This window comes from Lingula anatina, chromosome 7 (assembly GCF_051362555.1).
Source record: "Lingula anatina isolate TDL-2025a chromosome 7, LinAna3.0, whole genome shotgun sequence".
Classification (NCBI taxonomy): Eukaryota; Metazoa; Brachiopoda; class Lingulata; order Lingulida; family Lingulidae; genus Lingula; species Lingula anatina.
In genome coordinates this window covers 13,548,225-13,564,150 of record NC_141773.1, presented here as the reverse complement: position 1 = coordinate 13,564,150, position 15,926 = coordinate 13,548,225, and the positions used below count along the sequence as shown (strand labels likewise).

The 15,926-nt window shown below is 36.1% G+C and overlaps 4 protein-coding genes across 6 annotated transcripts in view; 2 read left to right on the top strand and 2 right to left on the bottom strand.

The window, feature by feature from the left end:
* Positions 1–293: 293 nt before the first annotated feature.
* On the bottom strand, positions 294–3,846 carry LOC106166557 (leucine-rich repeat-containing protein 58-like). The gene is made up of 3 exons (XM_013545167.2): positions 2,991–3,846; positions 1,894–2,297; positions 294–1,489 (listed from the first exon to the last, which is right to left on the bottom strand). Exons 1-3 carry the CDS (start codon positions 3,428–3,430, stop codon positions 1,296–1,298), a joined length of 1,038 nt encoding a protein of 345 aa, XP_013400621.2. The 5' UTR covers positions 3,431–3,846; the 3' UTR covers positions 294–1,295.
* Positions 3,847–3,888: 42 nt separating this feature from the next.
* LOC106166559 (peroxisomal biogenesis factor 19) lies at positions 3,889–8,301 on the top strand. The gene is made up of 8 exons (XM_013545169.3): positions 3,889–4,072; positions 4,363–4,448; positions 4,767–4,950; positions 5,233–5,318; positions 5,636–5,797; positions 6,342–6,518; positions 7,133–7,177; positions 7,645–8,301. The coding sequence occupies exons 1-8, from the start codon at positions 3,949–3,951 to the stop codon at positions 7,717–7,719; spliced, it is 939 nt and encodes a 312-aa protein (XP_013400623.2). The 5' UTR covers positions 3,889–3,948; the 3' UTR covers positions 7,720–8,301.
* Positions 8,302–9,185: 884 nt separating this feature from the next.
* LOC106166551 (peroxisomal biogenesis factor 19-like) lies at positions 9,186–12,477 on the top strand. Of its 2 annotated transcripts, none has more exons than XM_087017271.1 (4): positions 9,186–9,748; positions 10,919–11,095; positions 11,583–11,642; positions 12,023–12,118. In XM_087017271.1, the coding sequence occupies exons 1-4, from the start codon at positions 9,665–9,667 to the stop codon at positions 12,029–12,031; spliced, it is 330 nt and encodes a 109-aa protein (XP_086873397.1). In that variant the 5' UTR covers positions 9,186–9,664; the 3' UTR covers positions 12,032–12,118. The 2 variants fall into 2 exon arrangements, with proteins under 2 accessions (XP_086873397.1, XP_086873396.1); XM_087017270.1 differs by lacking the exon at positions 12,023–12,118 and adding an exon at positions 12,250–12,477 and having other exon boundaries at positions 9,194–9,748.
* A 469-nt stretch (positions 12,478–12,946) lies between these two features.
* LOC106166534 (metabotropic glycine receptor) overlaps positions 12,947–15,926 on the bottom strand; it is a 56,411-nt gene continuing 53,431 nt past the window's right edge. For both annotated transcript variants that reach the window (XM_087017265.1, XM_087017266.1), the window contains exons 10-13: positions 15,126–15,231; positions 14,661–14,840; positions 14,311–14,398; positions 12,947–13,857 (exon numbers count right to left, since the gene is read on the bottom strand). In XM_087017265.1, coding sequence (XP_086873391.1) covers positions 13,247–13,857; positions 14,311–14,398; positions 14,661–14,840; positions 15,126–15,231 — 985 coding nt within the window. In that variant the 3' untranslated portion in view covers positions 12,947–13,246. The remainder of the gene's footprint in view (positions 13,858–14,310; positions 14,399–14,660; positions 14,841–15,125; positions 15,232–15,926) is intronic.

The window sequence follows — 15,926 nt, the reverse complement described above, 5'->3', positions numbered from 1 at the left end:
GGGCTGATTTTCTATTGGACATATACATGTAAAGACAGCGTCATCTCGATGTGTGAGCTTTAATATACTTGAACGTGTTTATAAATCTAAGTATTACAGATGTATATATGCTGTCACCAAACATCCTAGTACATGTACAACACTTATAGGGAAATCCATGTGCCGACAGTGACTCTTTAACCAAACCAAAATTTTTCTTTTTAATAATTAAGGCTAGGATCCATTAATGAAAAAACAACCTTCGGTGAGTATAAAATTGCATGGTTTGGATTTATGACCGCGGACACAAAATATATGATAAATAATTTTATTCACCTTAGGTTATTTATCTATTTGTTACATATGTCAAAAATATATATGATCATAATTATCAGTAAAAATACAGTGGTTTAAATGGAGTACTGCAGGCAGCAATATAAGCCTAACTGGACAGTCATGTTAGTAACACTGTCGCTCCAACAGTGATAAAGAGAAATAAACAGTGATAAAGAGAAATATTCTGTTTCAATTTTCTGGCAATGTGTCAAATTAGATATGGCAAGGAAGAACTTCATTTCTAAAATAAAGTTCAGTGAAACTGAACTGAAAAGCTCAATTAGCTTCCCAACTTAACAATATTTTACTGGAAGCACAGTCAACAAGAACTGAAAGTGATACAATTCAATATCCACTCTAGCCCAGTTCAAAGTGTTCAGCTATCATCACCCTTCCTTGTCTGCGACTAGATTTACCAATCTGTGACTAGATATCTCACAGTGGAATACTGGCCTTCTTCTCTAGATTTAAAACATTTTGATCAGCCTACAGTTTGTCCATGAACTCTTACGATACAACTATGAGCTTGACACGCTGTCATGAAGTTGACACACTGTCCATGGACTGTTACAGTACTTTCACAGTACAACTATGAGGCTGACACACTGTCATGAAAAATTCACAAAAAAAATCCACCTGTTTTTCTGATACACTGTCTCACATTTTGAATGACCCCATGTTCTTTCAGGAGAGGTCCAAATGACCTCCATGTTCAAAATTTAGAGGTAATCCTGTAATTTACACCCATTAACAAAAAGAAATCATTATAAAAATTTATGACTTGTTTAATTTTTGTGCGATTATACAAATATAACTTAGCAATAAGCCATCATATAGGATAGCATTTGTTTATAGCAATACTTGCAGTCTTGTGAGCAATATTTCAATACAGCAGAATACACTTAGTCTTTTAGTAAACAAAAAAAAACATAAATGTATATATCCAATCTTGGATGCACCATTTTGTATTGTCCTGCATTTTAACCCAGCAACACTTTCTTCATCTTTACTACGGGGATGTCATCCTCTGGCTCGGAGTCACTGCTTGAGAGGCTCACTAGGGGGCTGGCAGGGGTGCAGTTAGGGGCACAGAGGTACTGTAGCAGGGGCACACGATACTTCCCACAGAAGTCGACAAATTTCACGTGCTCCCACCTGGAGGTGAAGTAAACACCTAAAAATAGAGTTGAAAGAAATTAAACATGGGCTGTTTATAAATGTGATTTTAGTACATGACAGTAATTTGTAAAGAAATAAAAAGAAAAGCATCCTCAAATGATATAAGGTTGGATCAAATTTTATTGCTATTTTGTCCCCTGCAAAGAGATCATGTGCAAAAAATTTTGGTTCTAAAAAGAACCACAACCTACAATTATAAAAACAACTAATCACCAGAAGCAGAATTTTTACTACATTCTTTGCTCAAAAGCCACTTTTGTCAAATCAATGACATATTAAAAAAAAAAAAAATTATACTCCTTATACACCCAATAAATGGTTACTGGGCTTGATTAATAGCAAAATTAATGATCGTCCACCATCGAGGTTTAGGAGTACTACTAGTTTTGTTAATCTCACCTTTACATCTTGGATTAACACAACTCTGGGCCGACGCAAGGTAATCCACTAGATTTCTGGGAACTTCGCTCTCTTCATACTGCACAGCCTTGGTCTTCAACACCCTCCCAGCAAGCTCCAACAAAGATGGCGGCTTGTACACCAAATCTTGTACAAATCTTGCCACCAGAGGGTTATTTCTCAAGCTGAGTTCAACCAAGTCCAGGGCCACAATTTCTTGTGGAAGCACACAAATGCTGTTGTTGTGAAGGCTGAGTGATTGCAGCTTCTGGAGGTTCATAAGTGTTGGGGGCAGGCTCTGAAGTTTGTTGTCGCACAGGTTCAGCGCGGTCAGCTGTGACAGGTGGCCAATTTCTGCTGGGATTTCTGTCAAATTGTTGCCCCCTAGGTACAGTATTTCTAATCTGAAAAATAAATTGATATTACGTCCCTGTTTTTGGTCAGGCAGAAATCGGGCACAATGAGGTAAATGGGAAATTCCAAATTCAATCTTACTGACTATCACAAGAAACTAACATACTCAAAATAATGTAAAATTGTAAATAAATATATTAATAGTAGTTAATCAGCAGATATACCAGTATCATTTATTAATAAGAAAGTATTTTTGTTTGTATCGTTATAATTCCAATACTTGAAGGGCCCAAGCAGATCTCAAAGTACAGCTGATAAAGGTCACCAAGCTGACATTTATTAGTACTAGTACAGGCTATCCTTAAATGACCTGACCTGTTTTTATTTGTACAGTAAACACCTTTTAGTGACCTCAGCTTAAGGCTTTACTGGTATGTCTTGTTGCACGTGATTTAGGTGATACCTTAAATTTAGGCAAATGTTACACATACTCCTCTTTAATCAAAATTACTATTAACTAGATAAGGGTAAATACAAGGCGATACAGAAAAAGAATTAAGTAATTCACACATACATGTACGTTTTGCTATAAAACCGTCCATTTTAAATTTTCAGAAAAAGACCCTCCCCCTCTGTTGAAAAGGCTGTCTTCAGGCCTGAACATGTCAACAGGTTTATTTCAATGTGTCTCAAATGACATATATGTCCATGTATGGGTTAAATCACACGATCAGAGATCTTACCCTATCATAAATTTGATATCATTTGGCACAGACTGTAAACGGTTACTTCCAAGGTAGACCCTCCGAAGACTTGGCATCTGAGTCAGTTGTAGGGGAAACTGTGAAAAATTATTCCCACTAAAATTCACTACCTCTAAATTATTTAATACTGCAAATTCTTTCGGCAAGGCTGCCTGGTCCAACGTATTATTGCGTGCAATCAATGTTTTCAATTGTTTTAAATGTATAATTTCATCACTGATGTAGGATAAACCGTTGTTGCTGAGATCTAAGGCGATGAGGTTAACAAAAGCACCAATACTTCGAGGTAGAATGGTAATCTGGTTGTGGCTCAGCTGCAAGCTTTGGATTTCTTTGGACCTTTCTAAGAGCACCTCCGGGAAACTGTCTAAATCACAGTAAGACAGATCGTCTGACGTTTCAGAGTCCAAAGTCTCCATTTTTAGCGACGACTTGGTATTTTCTCCGTTTGGATATCCGATCAGGCCTGGACTACTTTAATAACGCCGTACAGGATGACCTGACATATTTCTTTTTTCTATAACCAAAAGACGAAGGAATTCTCCTGACTACTTTTAATCTGAAGCTGTCATCGTTGGACGGCTTAATTATGCGGATATTCAGTTCAAAGTCATACAACCTTGCCTTTACGTAAGGCTGATTTGCCCTTGACGTGTTTTCCGTCCTTCAGTTCCCTTAGTTTTCACGATAGGCAGATATTTTTGCAGTAATACTGATTCTTGTATCAAATTCCTTCGGACAATTTACCGGAAGCATGTGTCTAGTTCATGACTAAACTCAATATTGGCCAATGAAAATTTTGCCTGAGCTCAGGTCAACAAATAAGGCCAACATTCAAGGTAAAGGTGACATTTTTGACATAGAGGGCGCTACGTAAGTCCGCTTTGCCGGAGTTGAGAAATGTTAGCGCCCCCTACAACGTGTTTCTAGAAACAACATGGAGTCCAAAGATGAAGAATCTTCTAATGCAGACGAAATTTTAGGAAATACCTCTGCTAAAGACGATAAGACAGATCTGACCGAGCATGCAGACGACCCGGAGCTTGATGACCTCTTAGACAGTAAGATAACAGCGTTTATATCACCGTAAATCGCTCTGTCATCGGCGACTGTGTGTTGTTTTACCTTGTCTTCAGATTGTGACCCCCCCCCCCCCCCCCTTTAAAAAGTTGCAAGATTTGATTTGGGATAGCGCACGTTTTTCTGTTTAAAAGACAAATGATGTGACTGAAGATAGAAGATGATTTGAGTATAATTTTCTCCTGACTAGTTCAGTATTTTCAGGCACCATGCACAAAGTATGTGGTAATAGTGTGCTATGTATTACTAATGTCTGACTATCATTTGAAAGGTGCACTGAAAGACTTTGAGAAGGCCTCTCAGGCTGTATCTTCACAGGGAAGTAAATCTAAACCATCCACAGATCACAGAGACAAGGTCAGTGATGTGTGGAATAATTTAGGTTGCTGAGCTAAGTTTGTACATAGGATAATATAATCCCATGCAGTTTTGATGAGTAATTTTTCCAGCTTATTATCTCAAATTGAGAATGGCCATATTTTAAATGTATGAATTGTTGAAACCTTTTTGATCAAACTCAATAATTGATAGTGGAAACAATTCACAATAAATCATTCATCTACCACATATCAAGGAAAAGCACCTGTCTTTGAAGTAAATTTACTTTGTAGACATCATTATATAGTACAGTATTCTTACAACATTTATGGTGTCACATATAGATTTTCTTTATAGCCCCCAGATGGAGCTGCTGCAGCAGCAGCATTGTCAGAGGAAGCCATGATGAATGAAGTGTTTGCCAGTGAGTTTGCTGAACAAGCATCTAAACAGTTTGATGATGCCATGAAAAATTTATTAGGAGACGATCCAGAATTAGTAGAACAGATGCACAAACTAGCACATGCTGCTGAGAAAGCAGGTAAATACTTATCACTGACAAGTAAACAAGACTAATCCCTAAAGTGATTCTCTGTTGTCGGCTTTTTGAGGGTTTTTACGCCATGCTTTGTATTACCATCTGTCATTTATGCAGATATAACTGGATTAGTTACTTGTTATGTAGGAATATTTGTATACTGTGCCAGTTATATTTTCATTCCGATACAACAAGAGCTTGCTTCTGGAATTAATAACGATAATGATAATAAGTGAATAAAATAATTGAACTTCATTTGTTTTATTTTTCTTTTTGAAAATAAAGGTGATGGCCAAGAAAAACAACAAGAATTTGAGCAAACTCTAGCTGAAACATTAGGGAGCCTAGCCCAGAATACACAGGAATTACAGGTTACTGCTGCACAGTCTAAAATTTTATAGTTGGACAATGTTTTGTTTTCTTTTCCATTTACTTGTGCTATGATTTTTTATTTTTTGGTTTATTTCTTGTGGATCCCTTTAAATATGATATACTTACAGAATTTTATACTACTTCTACCACTACAGGAACTACTACAGTACAACTACTTTTAGGTTGACTGCAGTTGGATGTTCATGAACATAATAATAATAATAATAATAATAAATGCATTACTAGTGATAATAAATAATAATAATGGTAGGGGTAGTAATTTTTTTGATTTTTCATTGCCATTCTGTTATTTCAGGATCACTTTCCAGAGGAGGATCTATTAGGGGCCTTGTCACACATGAGTATGCAGGATATCGAAGAAGGCAACCTAGATTTCCTGCCTATGATGCAGGGGATGATGCAAAGCTTGTTATCTAAAGAAGTTTTATATCCATCATTAAAAGAAATATCTGATAAGGTACGAGCATTGTACTCGTATGTGCATTGCATACAATGCAGTCATTTTGGTGCATTGTAATGTGAATTCCACTATGGGAATGAACCCACTAAGTGTCAAGTGAGATTTGAGATCAAGCGGGAATTTGAGAAGAGTGTGGTCAGAAAGAATTACATACATTTGTTGTTTAAATGTTAGCCCCACCTTATGTGGATTCCTGCATGTTTTCTAGTGTTGTATGACCTCATGCAGCTTTATTTTGGGCTATCTGAGATTTGGTAGTGACTCTGTCTTTTCAGTGGACAAAACTTATCAAACTTGTAGATGGATAATTTTATAATTGCAAAATGATATTTCTTAATAACTTTTGTGGTGCTTTTACTCCATAGAAAAGAACTATAGAGTAGCCTGCTTTTTAATTTTGTTGCTAATACTAAATAGGAATGTTCTAATTTTAAGAAATTGCGACTTGAAAAGTACACCAACTGTAAATTTTTCAATTTCCCCCATTGAAAAGATTGAGTAATTACCATAATCCAACCAGTTTCTCTTTACTTTTCCTCAGTATCCACAGTGGCTGGAAGAACACAAGGACACGTTAGAGAAATCACAGTATGACCAGTATGAGAGACAAAATGAGCTAATGACCAGGATATGTGGTCACTTTGAGGAGGAGAAGAAGGAAGACAGTCCTGAGGTCAAACGACAGAGATTCGAAAAAATCATAGAACTTATGCAAAAGGTTTGGCCATGCTTTCAAATTAGCCTCAAAGAATAGAAACATTTGTTCAGCCAGAGCCAGGTTTCCATGATAAATTTTAGACAACTGTTATGCAAAAGCTGTATTTTTGTGTGGCTCAGGAAAATGTGAAAATTATATTAGTTTGATCTTACCATCCAATATTTCATCTGCTTGCAGTCAGATTTCATCAGGGAATGAGGTTGTGACAGGTATGACAACCTGTCACCCCCTCTGGTGTGCTATTTGGTCAGACGGGGGGGTCTTGCCTCCCCCTCCCTTAGGAGTGGTAGGTAGAGGCTGATGAAATCTGACTGAAAGCAGATGAAATGTTGGATGGTAAGATCAAACTAATATAAATAGCTATAGACAAAAGAATCTTCACAAGTCTATTACAATAACATAGCTAATGAAACTGTTCTGAAAATTTATTTAAATTTAATATCATTTTATTTATTTATTTTGACTGGTTTATCTTTGTATTAGTATCTTTGTATTTGTATTTCTGATTTAGCAAAAAAATATCCATCTGTTTAACAAAAGTACATTTTTTTCCTTTATATAGGATTAGATGAAAAAAAAAAAAACTTAAAAAAAATTATTACTGTTTCTTCCAGATGCAAGAGTGTGGTCAACCCCCATCAGATTTGGTTGGAGAGATGGTAAGACAGTAAATTTATTATTTTTGTAAATAGAGCAAACATGGCAAGGAAACTCCTTATGCACCCCTCCATTTTTGTTACCAATAAATGACTTCAGAATCAGCTTGTTATTTTTTAATTCTCACAGAAAATTAAGGCTTCGTTCACATGCAATGTCTATTTTCTAAATTCTATTTTCTATTCGTGGTATGTCTTATGATCACGGTCTGTGCACTGAATATCCCGCGGCGTAATTACTGGCAGCCCGAGCCAGTTACTATAAGTTACTATAAGTAACTGGCTCGCGCTGTCAGTAATTACGCGGCGGGATATTCAGTGCACAGACCGTGATCATAAGATAGCGCGAATAGAAAATAGAATTTAGAAAATAGACATTGCATGTGAACGAAGCCTAAGTTTTAAAAGTATGGCTTTGATGACTACCTGTTATTGCCAAAATTTTAAAGTCTTTCCCATTTTAATTTCAGCCACCTGGTTTAGAGTTTGATGCACAGGGAAATCCCAAGATGCCTGGTGCTCAAGATGGTTGTACAGTCATGTGATGCCATAACGTGAAATGATAATGCATTTCCAGCTATCTTTCAATTTTGTCTGTGTAAGCCAATGATTTAGATGATCGAAAGCAAAATCATGCATTTATACTTTCCTTCCTTCAATCATTTCCTGTTTTTTATTTACATAATTGGCATTAATTTTACAATTTTCTTTATTTAATTTGCCATTGATAAAAAGCCAATTGTAAAATCAAGTTTTAATTGGCGTTGCAGCGATTAAAGCAGTTTATTGTAAACTTTGCCTTAACTAATTGGATGACTTTAAAGTGAGGTGTTTCATTACTCAATACTTAAAAGATTATGAATTCATTAATGTATTAATCAGGGATGGCTATGGTGGTCTGCTGAAAGGTGATCAGAATTTTATAAAGACTCATCTATAATATAAAGTTGGTTAATATGTTGTTTTAAATGTTTTAGGAAAATTCTGTTTAAAAGGCTAAAAACAATTGTTAATCATCAGTGAATGATTTCACTCGATGTAAAAAAGAATTTATTTGCTCATTATATGTATATACTTGTACATCATGTGCTAGGAAATAATAATGTAAAAAACAAACAAAAGAAAAACTGGTTGCGTATTACTCTCATTGTCTGTGGACTATAGGATTGCTTATAAAGTTGCTGTGACGCAGAATATAAACTAGAGCTGTAACGGAACTGAGGGTCCGTGTAAAAGAATGTCCGCCCTCCATCGAGTTATAACATTTAGGGTTGACCGCAGTGGGTTAAAATCTAAAGTGAGGCTTACCTGTACAAATAAATGGGAAGCGGACTTTCTGTCATGGGGGACTCGACGCACAATTTAGCAGTTCTATCAATTCTAGCATTGATCCCCCCCTGCATTACCCGTCGCGCAGCCAAGCAGCTGCAGCAGATTTATAGGTTGAATAATGTTCTTCTAATATCTTGCAAACCAATCCAAAACAACCCGGGTTCTATAAGACTCAGACTGGGTTCTTCCTTTTCATGTGAGGCAGCGCATCTGACAAATTGATCATATTTGCTTTGGTGAGACACAGACGAAATAGCAACCGTCGAAGAAGCACCGATGCACATGATAGAGTCTGTGCAAAAGTCTTTGAAACTGAACATTCGGAATTTTCTGAGTCAGAATCTGTGATAATCTAGATAGGGGAGACTGGGGCTAGATGGACCCCGGGGTAAGTTGCCCCCCATCAATTTATGACAAAGTAACTATGGGGTAAAAGAATTGATCACATCATTTTGTAAAGTGACCGTATCTGAAAGTGCTAAGAAAGCGTCGGCAGTGAGTCCAAATGAAATAATTTAGCATCTTAAAGTAACTTTATTAAAGAGACTTGTTGGGGAGCCAACTCACCCCGGGGTATCCCGGGGTCCAACTAGCCCCGGTCTCCCCTACATGTTTCTACATACTTTAGATACGAAGCGTTATCCTTTTTTTTTTTTTTTTTTTTTTTTTTTTTTTTTTGTGAAGATGGTTCAGCTACTATATTTAGTGGGTCATTCGGACAATTGACTACTTATGTTGTCCTCAGTCATAAGGGTACGGCCAACCAACTTTTGATTAAAGTCATATAATTGTAAGTAAACAGGGCGTCGGATTTATTATCACTAGCCATCGGGTGTCTATCAGGTTAATTTATGCTACAGTAAACTACTGCAACCTTCGACTTAGGTCATCGATTGTAAACTTAAGTCAATATTTTACGACAAAAGAGTAAACATATTAGCTTTGTTTACACACGTTTGAATTGAGGAATACCTGTAATGTTTGCTCATGCAGCCAGGTCTAAGTACATGTAATACATATATGTAGATCGTTTGAACCGCCGTCTGCGTCATGAGGGGGCAGTGAGGAGGGGGCAATTGATAAGAAATTACAAGAAATTATGCTGTGATTGTCACTCAAATTATTACCAGAAAGACGCAAAACGTACTGCCAGGCAAGATGGAGGACGCAATGATGCAAATGATGCAGGTGGTTTTCGCTAAAGAAACTTTGTATCCCCCTTTTAAAGGAGTTTTAGAGAAGGTAAGTGAGGTCCAGCAGTTAACTCCCTAAATAGCAGATAAAATACTCTACTCGGACCCGTTGTTTACAGTGTACATACCGAGGGACTGACATTGCTCTGTGTGCGATGATATCACAGTGGTGATATCAGCGTATTCTGTTCAAAATTAGGGGATTGGGTTGGGAAACATGTACGATTTCCCTTAGTATGTATAACAAATAATGCTCTGCTACCACTAGCCCAATTACACGATAGTTGTACTGTAACAGCTCCTTGGTTTTAAAATTTTTGTCTCCCAATCCCGATGTTTTCCTTCCAAGTTAGTTGAACAGGAATATACCTGTAGGCTTCGCTTCCCCTTGATGACAAAAACAAACAAACAAACAAACAAACAAACAAACAAACAAACAAACAAACAAACAAACAACCATAAATATGTAGTCTAAATGAACTGATATTAATAAACAAAACAGAGAAAAAAAGAAAGAATTTATGAGAACTTGCTTCCATTTCGATACCACTGCACCGTGGCCAGCAAAGGAACCCGCCCTTGAGTAACAGTGTGTAGACCCTGTGTTGCCCAATCTTTAAATTGATCTACACTTGAATAATAATAATAATAATAATAATAATAATAATAATAATTTGTTTAGGACATTTAAAGCAAAAAAATCTTTATTATGTGGACGTTCTGTCCAGCTCCCAGCTGGTAATGCATTTTATTTTGTATTTGCTTTAGCTGCTTTATTTAGCAATGTTCCAATATCAAATATTGTGTAATGTAAACACTGATATTTGATGTGGGAAAAATGTCACACAGACGAATATCGGCGTGTTTTAGCCCGTGATTTCTACAAAAATCAATTTACCTCATAAGTAAGCCAACAGAAGTATTTTCTTATAGTATATTATTTTATCTAATATTATTGAAGATTCCAACAATAACCAAGAAGTATTGTGACTTTCCTCATGGTATGAACTTCATAACAAAATTCCTAATTTTACGAGTTGGGTCGATCTACGAAGAACGATAGTTTCATTGAGAATGAGCCCTTAAACCTTTACGAACACCTTTTAAGAAAACCACAGTCTGAACGATATCATTTGGTGCTGTTAAGGCGATGCGTTCGCATTTCCATCATAAATGTTTTATCACTCTCACATTTAGTTTTGCCCTCACTCTTTTCTAGTTTTCAGCATGGTATGAAGAACACAAAAATACGTTAGAACAGTCCGAGCGAGAACGGCACGAGAAACAAATCAAGTTGATTGGCGATACGTGTCGCCTGTATGAAGAGGAGACGCCAGAGGACACCGTAGAGGTCAAGAAACAGAGACTTGCCAAAATTATGGCCGTTAGTCAGGAGGTGTGTTCTGTTAATAATGAGGTTCTTTTTTCTTGTTTTTTCTTTCTCTCCTCTAATTATTATTATTATTATTGTTAAACTATTAATATTATTATTATTTTTTTGTTTGTTTTGGTTGGGGGGGGGGGGGCATTTCTCTGAGACATTGTTTGTGTTAGTGTCATGTACAAGAAAGCCCACAAGAAAGGCCACTGTGATACGTTGTAAAGCTGAGAACACCGCCAGGTGTCTCTTTATATGTTTCTGCTGAATTATAAAAAAGTAACTGTGATAACTGTTTTAACTAAATACGTAAAACAAGTCACATATTTTAAAGATAAATTACGCGTCAACCGAGAAAACTTCAGGCTTATGAATGTTTCAACAATTGAAAATGCTCCTCTTAGGAAGGTTGATTTCAAATACCATTTACATGGCTTTATAATGGAATCATTGACATGCTTTGTATTTTTGATTACATGCTTTGCAATGCTGATGTTACTTTCAGATCGGTGCCCTCGGTGACCTTCCCCCAGAAGTGAAGAAGGATATGCCCCAACCTAAATTTGTAAGTACCTGCCAAATCAACCCTTTAATTAATTAAATAATTAATCAATTAATTAATTAATTTAAACACTAGACTGGCTTTGTCTAATTCAATGTGTCAGATCAATTTATCCGAAAATATACTTTAAATCAAATGTACTCAGATATTCGAATGTGAAACATTTCATCACGAGAAATGCTTATCCAGTAAAGACTAGAGTAATTCCTAGAATATGCTTGTTAATGTATAAAACAGACAAAGCTGTCCGCTGTAAGAAAATATTGCACGTGCAGTTTTGCCGTCTCAATCCCATAGATGCCTTCAGATAAACAGCTTACCGTTTGACAGTCCCTCGTAGAATTCATTTTGGTCTTCTTTTTTCATTATTTTCATTGGCAAAGCAACTGTGATTTGTGGTTGTTCAGGAAAGCGCGGAACTAAACAAAAGGGACCGGCGTAAAAACAATTCATTGAATGGAAATTTAGCCACAAGGAGGTCATTTTCTTTCAATATTTGGTTTTATGCACAATTTTCCAGTATGTCAAAATGATAATATCTAGTTTATCATTTTAGATAAAATTAATTCAATGGAAATTTGTAAAGCAACTGTCTATTTTATCATTTCAGCAAGCTGGAGACATGGCGGGCTGTATGGTTATGTGATTTCCATCCGCGGACCCCCCTTCAAATAATCCTGGATCCGTCTCTGACATGCATGTACCAAGAAAGCGGCATATATTTTTTGATCCTCTTGTTCGGTCAGATATTTTCTAAACACAAAAGATAGCGTTTAATGAATATATAATACTGTATCTGTAACAGGCACAACTGTCAAAATAAGTATACAAAATCGGATATCTTGAATTTAATCTTTTGTTTCCAATATCAGAAGACATGTTTTTAATTTCGAATCTGGTAGGCTTAATTATTTTAGGACATACAAAACCATCACGTGATGTTTACTTAGTAATGTACCAACAGTACAATCCGGGCCATATATGCCTGAAACGTTTTCGATAATAAACGCGTTTTTTCCCCTCCAAATTTATGTGATGTCTCTGTCCTAAGCGTAAAAGTATATTATACTAGTTTGAAAATATCAGAAAGTCGTATTTTTATGTCTAAATATCCTGAGAAACTATTTATCAGTATCATAGCAGAACTGATCTCTTGAAAAGTACTTGATGTCAGTATATTTCCTTTTGAAATGCCAGGAAGACTTTGCTGTCTAATGAATGATGATTCGTTTAAAACTAAGTTATTTAATTTAGATCTAACATGCTACAAAAAAAATTAAATCCAAGTGCGTTATGAATAAACATATATTACCGGTGAAGCAGTAAACAATGAACATTGATGTAATCAAAATAGTGGGCACATACACCATCAATAAGATGCATATGCACCATCAGTTAATTGACAACAAGTTATATTAATCTTATGAAAAATTTTAACATGTATATTATTTAAAAAAAAAGAAAAAAATTCACAACGGTAGGCCTATCCCTAGAGAACACACTCTTTAGAAAAGAACGACTTCTGAAGCAAAAGATGAAATTATTAACCAATTTAAATTTTTATTATTTTATAGACACTTTGCACTGGTGTGTCCTAGCACTTTGAATCAGTTGAGGTACTCAGATTCTGTCATCTTGGTATTCCTTCTCTTAGACATTAAGTGCGGATACTGTGGCAGCTTGGGTTTGGTTTTTGCCGGCGTCCGTTTGTGAGTCTGCTTGCAGGGAGTTCTGGGTATAAACGAAGGCAGCCCGTTCTTATTTTGTGTATGTTGCACATAAAAGGGAAAAGACTGCCTTTTGTGGACAGGAAGAGCATCATGGTTAATCGTATCACGCAATCTGTGGATCTTTCCATCTGAAAGTTTACACCCCGTGCACACGTACCATCCGTACTCCTTTTTGCTTGCCGCCGTAGGAGTTGAAAGTCCTGAATCCGAAGCACTACTTTTCAGTAGCTTATGCTCGTTGATTACGCTTGCATCAAATGCTTTTGCTAAATCTCCACTGAAAGTAGAGAGATTAGTGCCAGACCGACTGGTTGGCCGACGCGTCTCCTGACATACATGCAAAGTGTTAAGAGCAGTCGTCGGTTTTGGCTGTGTGTTGTCAACTGTGTCAAATTTTCTGTCATTTTTAGCTAATGTCTCATTCGGTAGGTGATCGTTTGAAGTCTTTTCATTGCCGCTGGTTGCTATGTTGTCAGACTCATCTTGATCTGCAAAATATTATAAACAGGTAAAGCATGTTATAATCATCCTGTGTCTGCTGACAATAGTCGCTGTCATATTAAAAGAACTTCATAGAATTTGAGCACATAGCATACGGTATTATATGTTTTGCCTCCGACCTAAGAGTGTCTCCTGGAATTAAAAAAAAAAATTTAAAGGCAACAGTTAGCGAACCTTTAGTTGTCTTAATGTTCAAACGATGATGTGACATTTCCTGCCTTCAAATATATTAGCCAATTAAGTAAAAAAAATCCTGTTCACTTTCAGAAAAAATCACCCTGAGCTTCAGAGATAACTTGACACTAACTTCTTCACTATAGCCTATCAACTTGACACGATGAAGATAGGCTATTGTGAAGAGGTTAGTGTCAAGTTATCTCTGAAGCTCAGGGTGGAAAAAATAGTCTGTTAAACATATATTTATGAGACTGAAACCACACCTTTGTGGTCCAAGTCTTCCTTCATTCCTTCCACACCATTGTCTATACGAACACAAGACTCCTGCCTTGGAACTACGGAAATCTGCACCTAGGAGAGAAAATCACTTTTTATTTATACTGATTGATACTTGTACATACTGAGCAGTTAAAAGTTATCAAGTGATGACACTGAATAATGTTTATAAGAATAGATAGAGGTTTTCAAGGGTTTAATTTTCGGGAATGTCTCTAGCACAACGTTTTACAGATCCAATGAAATGGAACCTAAATGGTCAAATATCATAAAGCAGACCTAAGGCCTTTTTTAGAATGATGGCGTGATTTAACGACATATTTGTGTCGTCTATTACCTCCGAATTATCCAGTTCATTGTCCAGGACTGAAGGAGATGCTTGGACAGCCACATCCATTAACGACTTACGTACGGTTGTCATGGGGAGAAACGGAAACATCACCGCCGTTCTGTTCTGGAAGCGGCGCTCGTTCAGCATATCGCTGCCATACTTGTGGAATTTGTACAATGCTATAAACTGGAAAAAACTTGGATTATTCCTTTCAGATTTTCTCCGGAAAGTTGAAATTAAAGAGAAATCAAAATGGCTGTTGTTAGAAATGAAATGAATTGCAGAATATGTCGAAGTTCCTGTGGTGCATCAGACAGAAAAAAAGTAAAATTTTAACAAAAAATTACAAATTTCAATTTACTTGCAGCGTTGAAACCTGGTCATGATCTTAGCTTAATACAAAGATAACAGTGTTTGAGTTATAACAGTGTATAGACAGATTGTACTGTTAACGGATATTATTTTCCTCACCTTTGGTACAAATATAAGGCAGAACATACAAGTGACGGCGACTTGCAGATATATCAGTTCCATTATGTAAATAACGTCTGGTCCCTGCTGCACAGCGACAACCTGTCTGAATGAAAAACAAGGTCCTCAAGGTCAGTCCAGAGATCCTTAACACCGGTGTCCTAAAACCCATCTTTCAACCATCAGGTTGACTACTGGGTCAGGAACAACCATTATAGTTAATTATTAATTGTAAACTGTATGAAAATAACTTAGATGATAATTAATTTAAGTGTTTGAATGAGTTACAATGATATTTGGTACATTGGGGATATTTAAAATACATTTCATGTTTATCTTTTAATCTTAAAAAAGTTCTATTTAAAATCGCATTATTGATAAGTTTTCAGTTTCATGGTAAGCATGTCTTTGAAAATCTAAGATTTCTTATGGGACAGAATATTTTTGTAGTCCGGCGTAGAGTAAAGGTATTTTTTAATTTAACTTTGGAAAATAATTTTCTTATCTTTGAACATAAAATTCTCCCATTGTATGCTTTAAAAGAAGCTAAATCGTCTCAAATAATGAATAATTAAAAAAACATGTGGTAACAATGTAAAATTTTAAACGAAGAAGAATAAGAAATGAAACATTTCAGCGAGCTTTATAAAGCTCAATTCCTCTTGTTTTCAGGGAAGTCTTAGAATTAAAATGAATGAACGCATTACACAAATTTAACGTTAGAATTTGTTTCCGTTGAAGACATGCATCTAAAATAGCCAAAAGATTATCAACGAATGTCACAGTACAAGAATCTTACTC

Bases quoted from the DNA above. Each gene is read 5' to 3' on its own strand.
- LOC106166551 (XM_087017270.1), top strand. From the start codon at position 9,665: ATGGAGGACGCAATGATGCAAATGATGCAGGTGGTTTTCGCTAAAGAA. The intron at 9,749-10,918 runs GTAAGTGAGGTC...ACTCTTTTCTAG, and splicing joins TTAAAGGAGTTTTAGAGAAG to TTTTCAGCATGGTATGAAGA. The intron at 11,096-11,582 runs GTGTGTTCTGTT...TGTTACTTTCAG, and splicing joins TTATGGCCGTTAGTCAGGAG to ATCGGTGCCCTCGGTGACCT.
- LOC106166559 (XM_013545169.3), top strand. From the start codon at position 3,949: ATGGAGTCCAAAGATGAAGAATCTTCTAATGCAGACGAAATTTTAGGA. The intron at 4,449-4,766 runs GTCAGTGATGTG...TTTTCTTTATAG, and splicing joins CCACAGATCACAGAGACAAG to CCCCCAGATGGAGCTGCTGC. The intron at 4,951-5,232 runs GTAAATACTTAT...TTGAAAATAAAG, and splicing joins ACATGCTGCTGAGAAAGCAG to GTGATGGCCAAGAAAAACAA.
- LOC106166557 (XM_013545167.2), bottom strand. From the start codon at position 3,430: ATGGAGACTTTGGACTCTGAAACGTCAGACGATCTGTCTTACTGTGAT. The intron at 2,298-2,990 runs GTAAGATCTCTG...TTTATTTTTCAG, and splicing joins GATATCAAATTTATGATAGG to ATTAGAAATACTGTACCTAG. The intron at 1,490-1,893 runs GTGAGATTAACA...CTCTATTTTTAG, and splicing joins TGTTAATCCAAGATGTAAAG to GTGTTTACTTCACCTCCAGG.